Source organism: Solanum dulcamara, chromosome 11 (genome assembly GCF_947179165.1).
Source record: "Solanum dulcamara chromosome 11, daSolDulc1.2, whole genome shotgun sequence".
In the NCBI taxonomy this organism is placed as follows: domain Eukaryota; kingdom Viridiplantae; phylum Streptophyta; class Magnoliopsida; order Solanales; family Solanaceae; genus Solanum; species Solanum dulcamara.
Window position 1 is genome coordinate 42,455,305 of NC_077247.1, and position 8,076 is coordinate 42,463,380.

General features: G+C 33.5%; 1 protein-coding gene across 1 annotated transcript; it reads right to left on the bottom strand.

The window, feature by feature from the left end:
* Nucleotides 1–3,053: 3,053 nt before the first annotated feature.
* LOC129875094 (receptor kinase-like protein Xa21) lies at nucleotides 3,054–6,793 on the bottom strand. The gene is made up of 3 exons (XM_055950527.1): nucleotides 5,822–6,793; nucleotides 3,715–5,703; nucleotides 3,054–3,575 (listed from the first exon to the last, which is right to left on the bottom strand). Exons 1-3 carry the CDS (start codon nucleotides 6,729–6,731, stop codon nucleotides 3,226–3,228), a joined length of 3,249 nt encoding a protein of 1,082 aa, XP_055806502.1. The 5' UTR covers nucleotides 6,732–6,793; the 3' UTR covers nucleotides 3,054–3,225.
* Nucleotides 6,794–8,076: the final 1,283 nt, after the last annotated feature.

Here is an 8,076-nt window from a genome sequence, read left to right on the forward strand (position 1 = left end):
ATTACTATATATATATATATATATGGCCATTCTTGGTATGTAAAAAAAACAGAACACAAAAAAAGCATAAAATATACATACACGACAATTTCTCTTTTCTCTCTTCCGTTCTTTTGTTCATACACTATCATTCTTTCCCAAAACGTTTTCAGATGTCTTGCATTTTTATATTACACATCAATGATCCTAAAGGAATAATATATATTTTTAATAGCGTAAAAAGATCATTCAACTTCATATAGGCATTTTGGTCTTCTAAGTTTTTACGTTGAACCTAACATAAAGAACAAATTAAAAAATGTAGTCTAAATTACGTAACATAATAAAGTGAAAAACAATAAAAACAAGTAGTTGTAGTCAGTGATAATGCTACTTTGAATCCTTTCCGCAGTTACCTAAATTAAATGTTCTAAAAATCATATATTTTAAAAAAACAATATCATTAATAAAGTTAATTTAATAATAAAGTTAAGAGGTGTGAGACAAAGACCCCTTAATTGTTGTGTTAGTCAAATTTAGAGTTTCAAAGCATCATTAATAAAGTTAGTTTAGTAAAATACACCTTTAATTAAGATTTTCTTAAAAAATATGTAATTTCGATAAAAATCAAATAATATTAAATGCATGAAATAGTACTTTGATTACAAAAACTCTTGGCGCATTAGTCAACATGGATAGTTTTGATACAGAAGCACACAATTGTATGTTTAGTCTTTTGCCTTATCTTTTTTTTTTTAGTTCCAAAGGAGATCCATTGATTTTGTCGAATATGAACGAAGAAATAATTTTTGTGAAGAAAAAATTGAATTTGCTACATAAATCCATAGTGGCAACTCTGTAAGAACAAGAAAATATTTTTCAAAAAAGTAAGAGAAAAGAAGAAATTAATCCAACAAAATATCTAAATAAAGAGAAAAGGACCATAAATATCCACACCAATTACCCCCTAAACGAAATTCTCAGAGTATCAAGTAGCATGAAAAGTGAATTTCACTCTTTTTATAATCTAAGTTTTAGCTCTCACACAACATGATAAAAATAAAGTTACTCTCCATACCGCTTAACTTGACACTCCAAAGAGTTTTTAAATAGGAAACAATATTATTCAAAGGGGAATAGCAACACATCATAATTTAAAAGCAAAATTTGACCTACCTATGTTCATTTAATCATTTTCAATAACTTTCAAAAGATTACCTCTTTCTTACCTGAGCCGTGACTAATTTTACCATTTGGACTATAACAAAAATAGCACTTTTGACTCACCATTTAGATTTACCCTTTAACAGAACTTATCCGCGCTTAGCGCGAAATATTATTTTGCTTAGAGTCAAGATTTATTTTCCCCGCGAAACAAAATAATTAAGAAAAATAAAATAAAATCTTAACATTAAGTTGACACTAGAGAAATCGATCAATTTTTTGAATTCTTTGAATATGATAATGGTATAATATTTTAAAAAATTAAAAATCAAAATTATCTAACCAATGTTTTAAATAAAATATTATGCTCGCTCCTAATTAATATCAATTTAAATACGATGTCATTCATGAAAGAAATTCATTATTATTTAAAATAAATCAAAAAACTAAGTAGAATATGTAAAGTATTCACGATTTTTTAAATCAAATTTCATACACATAAAGAAATGGCAAGTAACCTTATTTTGATAACCCTTAATAATAATATACAAAAATTTATAATCAACAAATAATTAAAATTATCAGAAGAAGGTCCTATATTTTTATTAAACATCCATGATTCTATTAATTTCAAATGGTTATAGCTGTCATCAAAAAAATATTTTTCTCGATCTGAAGTAACTTATGGAGAGAATACATTTTATTTTCAAAATTCTTTTTAATTTTCAAATTCAAATATTTCAAGTTTTTATTATTCACATTTAATTTAGTTTCATACATTCCTATATAAATTTTCATCACTTAAGAGTTTTAAATCTTTTAAAGTACTTGATTTTTGCATATTTTTATTTTTCTTTAAAAAAAGTAAAGAAAAAACAACTTAAGAAAAAATGAATTCTTTCTGTATATATTTTTAACAAACATGATATTCCTTTGTATATTTATCATAAATATAATTACATGTACCTCTTCTATACCTTTTTGTCTTTATGTTTTCCTCTCCTTTTTTTCCCTTTATCCTTTTTATCTTTAACGCTTTCCTTTTTTTCTCCTACCCGTTCCTTTTCTTTTAAAAAATGTAAAATATATTTTTCTTACTTCTTTTTTAACTTCTTGATCGACACAAGCCTACGTGCATGGCCCATCCACAAAGTCCTAGAAATGAAGACTAAGATCTGTCAAGCCTGCTTTCCTTGATTCAAGTCCGACGAAAAAAAAATATAAAAAAATTCTGATAATGGCCGTAAAGATAAATAATCAGAAGATAATATTATCAAGTTTTTTACCTAGATGATTAATTCTAATAGTAATCAATTGGAAAGAGTTCTCATCAGCTTATTGACCGATACAAATTACTTACTTACTTCCTTCGTTTCAATATATTTGTGTAATTTTGACTTAACACTGGGTTTGAATTCTTGTGGTATGATAAACAAATTGAAATAGAGGAAATATAACTTTACATTTTCACTCCATTTAGCTACCATCGGTGCGTTGCTTTAAAACTTTTCATTTCTTCTATGAGATTCTATAAAGTGCAATATGAAGTGACATACACTTCAACTTTCATAATTCTGATGTCAGTCATTATATAATTTTTTTGAGAAGCACAGGAGCTTCTAATGACTGAGAAATTTCACCACTAAGATTTTTATTGCACAAATTCAAGATAGTTATTGAAGTGGAATGTTTTTTGTTTTAGAATGTTGTAATTTTTAGTACTACAAGTTGTATTAGTGAAAGTCAGGTCTACAGTATTTGTAAAGAAATTCAAGTGTTCATTTGCACAAAAACAGGTTGAGGGTATCATTTGATGATGCAGGGAGAACACTAAGAGATCCATTATTTTATTTTGAGAAGACAAGTAACTAGTATATTGAAAAGGAAATAAGGAAACTTAGCACCAAATATTTCAAGTCTCATTGTAGACCTCTTTATATCATTAAAATTACACACATCAAGAAATGACTTGCTACCACAATCCACAATACAACAAACTTAAGTACTAATGCAGAAATGAAAGGATAATACAACACACATAGGTAATCAAAAAACAATGGGGAGCCGACAGTCTTATTCCACCTAGTGACGACTACTGACAAACTGGAGTCTAATCGTTTGAAGTGTTGAAAGAGCATCTTCCAGGCCAATTCTTGCATCAGGTGTTACTACAGTGCAGCTCAAAGCTAAATCCATGATAGATAAAAGACACTGCATCTTTGCATCAGTTTGTTCATCCCCTAGCTGTACCAAATTAGCATCCACTACCTTATTAATCTCATTTGGAAAAGAATCACTAACCCAACGTCGTATGCTCAATTCTCCAGTAAATCTTTCATCACTTGGTCTGATTCTTGTAAACGTCTCCATCATCAGGATGCCAAAACTATAAACATCGCAACTCGTGGATACTATTCCATCTTGTCCATACTCTGCAATCATGGTTGAAATGATCAAAAAAGCTTCCTACTTATCAAGGAATATGCTAAAACTGATCATATATATCCGAGGAAATTAATTAATGTTTTGGGTATGCTAAGGACATGAGGAAGATGTAAAAGTTTACAATACCTGGAGCAATATATCCAATGGTTGCTATTGTCCTTGTTTGAACAAAAGTCTCCCCTGCACCTAACATTTTTGCAATACCAAAATCGCTGACATGGCCAGCCATTTCTTGATCTAGCAAGACATTGCTTGGCTTCAAGTCACAATGCACCACCGGATTTGAACAACCATTGTGGAGATAGACCATTGCAGATGCAACATCTATCATTATATCTAATCTCTGCAATAGGTGCAAGAAAAAGTTATGACTATATAGCCATTTTTCAAGTGTCCCATTCGGCATGTACTCCAATACTAAGGCTTTGAAATCAAGATTGGAGCAACTAGTGATGACTTTAGTAAGATTACGATGGCGGAGGCTTCTTAGCATCTCACATTCCGTATCAAAACTTTTGAATGCACCCTCCAATTTCACATTGAATACCTTTGCTGCCAAAAAAGTACCATCCTTAAGTATCCCTTTGTAGACCTTGCTGAAACTCCCGTTACCAAGCAAGTTGCTTTCACTGAATCCTTCCGTTGCTTGTTCAAGCTCATAGTAAGAAATTCTTTTATGCCCTTTTACTAGATATCCATCTGCTTGACCTGCATTCTTCTTTTTTTTTCGCAATCGTAAAAATACATATGCAAGGACTAATGCAAGAAATAGCATACCCACTCCTAAAAGGATGTACAAAACCAAGATTGCCTTTTTTGTCTTTGACCTCTTGGGAGATTTGATGACGCATGGTGACACATGAAACTTAGAATCACCACAGAGCCCATAATTGGACAAGAAAGATTGGTCTGTGGCATTTGCAAAAGGACCACCCGTGGGAATCTCTCCACTAAGTTCATTAAATGAGAAGTTCAAGTATTTGAGATACACGAGAGCTTCTAATGACTTTGGAATTTCACCACTAAGGTTGTTATTGCTCAAATCCAAGAATTCCAACCCAAGCATTTTTCCAAATGAAACTGGAATAGGCCCATCTAATCTATTGTGAGCTAGAGAAAGATTAATCAATCTATCTAGGCCCCCTAGTGTGTTAGGGATCTTACCATTAAAATCATTTTCTGACAGATCAACCAGCGTTACAACCTTTAAATTTCCAATCTCCATCGGAATTTCCCCATTTAATAAATTGGACGAAACATCGAATTCTATGAGATCTTGAAGGTTCCCCAAGCTTGCAGGTATGCTCCAATTCAGCCTGTTGTTATCTAGATAAAGATACCTCAAACTGGTAATGTTCCCTACGCATGGTGGCACTGAACCAGAAAACTGATTTTCTGACAAGTGTAATGCTCCAAGATTCTTTAAATTGCAGATAGCATCTGGTATGATTCCTACTAACTTGTTGCGAGGTAGGTAAAATTCTTGAAGGTTCAACATGCCTTGGACAGTATTTGGAATATGTCCAGTCATATCATTTTGTGAGAAATCCATATTTATCACACCGGTAAGATTGCCAATTTCTTCAGGAATGAAGCCTTTCAGTTTACAATTACTTCCTTTGAAAATTTGCAGAGAATCCGAGAAATTTCCAATTGATGCAAGGTAACTGTCCAAGGGATTCCAACTGAAAGAGAGTTCACTCAGTTTCCTACAGTTTGTCAAAGATGCCAGGAAGCTCAATGATGAATCGCTAATAAGATTGTTCAGCCACAGGTCCAAAACCTCAAGGTTTTCTAAGTTACCAAGTGATTGAGGAATCGAACCTGTCAAATGGTTGATTGAAAGATCGACCATATAGAGTCTTGAAGCATTTGAGATAGTAGCAGATATAAAACCACTCAGATTGTTGTTTGCACAAATAAACATTTCTAGGCTGGGGATCCCACTGCCTAAATCTGCTGGTAGATTACCTTTAAGCATGTTTTCGTCAAGTACTAGTATCCGCAGTGCTGACATGTTGAAAATGCTTGTGGGGATGGAACCAGTAAGATAACAAGCAGATAATGTCAACAACTGTAGATTCTTAAGATTACCTAGCTCCACTGGTATCTCTCCTGTCAAGTGGGGAAATATATATATATATATATATATATATATATATGAGTACCAAATTGGTGAAAGAGTGAAAAAGAAGAAAATTCCAAATTTCTGTGCTAGGAAATGTTATACTACCTTGCAAGTGCTGTACTCCAAGAAATAATTCTGTAAGATCTGTTATGTTGCCTAACTCCCTTGGTACAGTTCCAATGAACTCATTTTCAGACAATGATAAGATCTTGAGTTTTTTGCATTTTTCGAAGTTTGGTGGAATAATGCCACCTAGGAAGTTGCGTGAGAGGTAAAGCCCTTCCAAGTTTGGAAGATGGTCACATATAGTTGATGGAAGCTTACCAGTAAGATTATTTTCGGTAAGAGCAATGACTCGCATGGTTGTAATGTTATAAATTGATGGTGGTATAGAGCCAGTAAGGTGGTTACTTTCCAGGTTTAAAGCAGTCATGTAATGAAGATCACCAAGTTCTCGAGGGATCTCTCCTTCAAGAAAATTTCCTTTTATTCTCAGCACTTCTAGCTTTGTTAGATTGGAAAGGGAAGATGGAATTTCTCCCGAAAATTGGTTTATTGAAAGGTACATGTATCGAAGGTTAGGTAACAAACTTAAAAATGATGGAATGGCACCCGTGAAGTTATTGCTTGTGACATTAATCAGTTTCAACCTCTGCAAATGAGCCAACTCTTGTGGCAAATTCCCATGGAATGTGTTGTCACTGATGTCAAGGGAGACAAGAAATGAGAGGTTTCCAAGGTGTGGAGGAATGGTACCGTAAAGTTTCATGTTAGAAATGTCTAATGTTGTGACTCTATGGTGTCGGGAGCTGCAAGTGATGCCAATCCAGCTGCAAACTGGTCTGGAAGAAGACCAGTTGGTTGCTAAGATATTGTTTGGAGCGAAAGAAGAAATGTGAGATTTGAAGGCAAGAAGAGCAGCTTCATCAGTACTAATATTGGGAACAGAAGAGAGTGAAGTATGGAGTAGAATGAAAACCACAAAAGCAAAGAGAAGATTGCAACTTCTTCCCATAACTACAACTGACAAAACAAGAACTGATGAGGCAAATCAATGATCTTAGATGATTTATTTAATGATATCAAATTCATACGAATACCAATATACTGTTGTTAGTCTCTGGAGTATTTTTTGGTTTAGAGTGCCAATTTCTAGTTCGACAAGTTCTAGTGAACACTAGAAAATGGCATTAGTGACCGACCCTACAGGGAAAATGTCTTTTGTCTTTAATGATGAGATGTGCAAGAAACTTCAACCTGAAATTTAAGTCTTGGTCTTTCTGATAAGTACTCGTGGCCTTGCATTTTGAGCACTGACATTAGTCTTTGGAGTATTTTTTGGGTTAAGAATGTCAACTATCAATCCCCTCTACCCTTCAACTCACGACAGTGTGAAAACAAATCAACATGGGTTGTGGTACAGTGGTAGGATTGCTTTATTCATAACCAGAGATATCGGATTCAAGTCTTAGATATGAAAAAAATCCTACTAGGATCGTCACCCCAAATGGGTGATACAACCCAGAAAGAACCGCACCCTAAAAGTTAGCTATTAAGGTGGGAGAGCTCAAGGTTATATGAGCCCCACATTAGCTCCTCATTTAACCAATGTGGGACTTTTTTGTTAGAATGTATGTTTCCACCAGAACAGTAGGGGTCAGTCCCTTATCAGAAATCAGTGTAGAAACTTAAAGAGCAGAAAGATAAAATAGACACAAGATTTTTACGTGGAAAATCCTTGTTCAAGGGAAAAAAACCACGACCTGTCCCACAGGATTTCAGCTCAAATCTTCACTAGAACAACTGAGCAAAAATTCAGATTACAAGCTATTATAACCTAGGAATTGTACTCACAATCTCTCTACACTCCTTATAACAATTCTTTTACAGACTTGAAACAATAACTCTATTGGTTCCTAAATCACTAAACTCCTAGATGATTTAGAGTTCAGATGGTCTCCATAACTAGCTCTAGTTACTTCGACAAGATGAACAAAAGAGACAACAAATGAGAGTTGATCTAACTTCCTTTACATATTAGGAAATAGACATTACAAGATTAAGAACAAGAAATTACAACTCTAAAAATAAGAATAAAAACACTGGTAACTCTATCAGATACTTGTTCTTCTTCAAGAGCAAATTTTCAATACTTGAGAGCATGAGCTTATATGAATATTCCTTTTCAGATTCAAAAATCCAAGTGGAAAAATTGTTGTAAAGAGTGTATATATCACCGATATACCATGTGCTGGACGATTTGTATTGGTTAGACAACTGGCCTTCTGCACTGGAACTCGACCGCGTACATACAGACCTACAGACTTGGCAGGATCTGTTATGTACTATTTGTCTGTTGT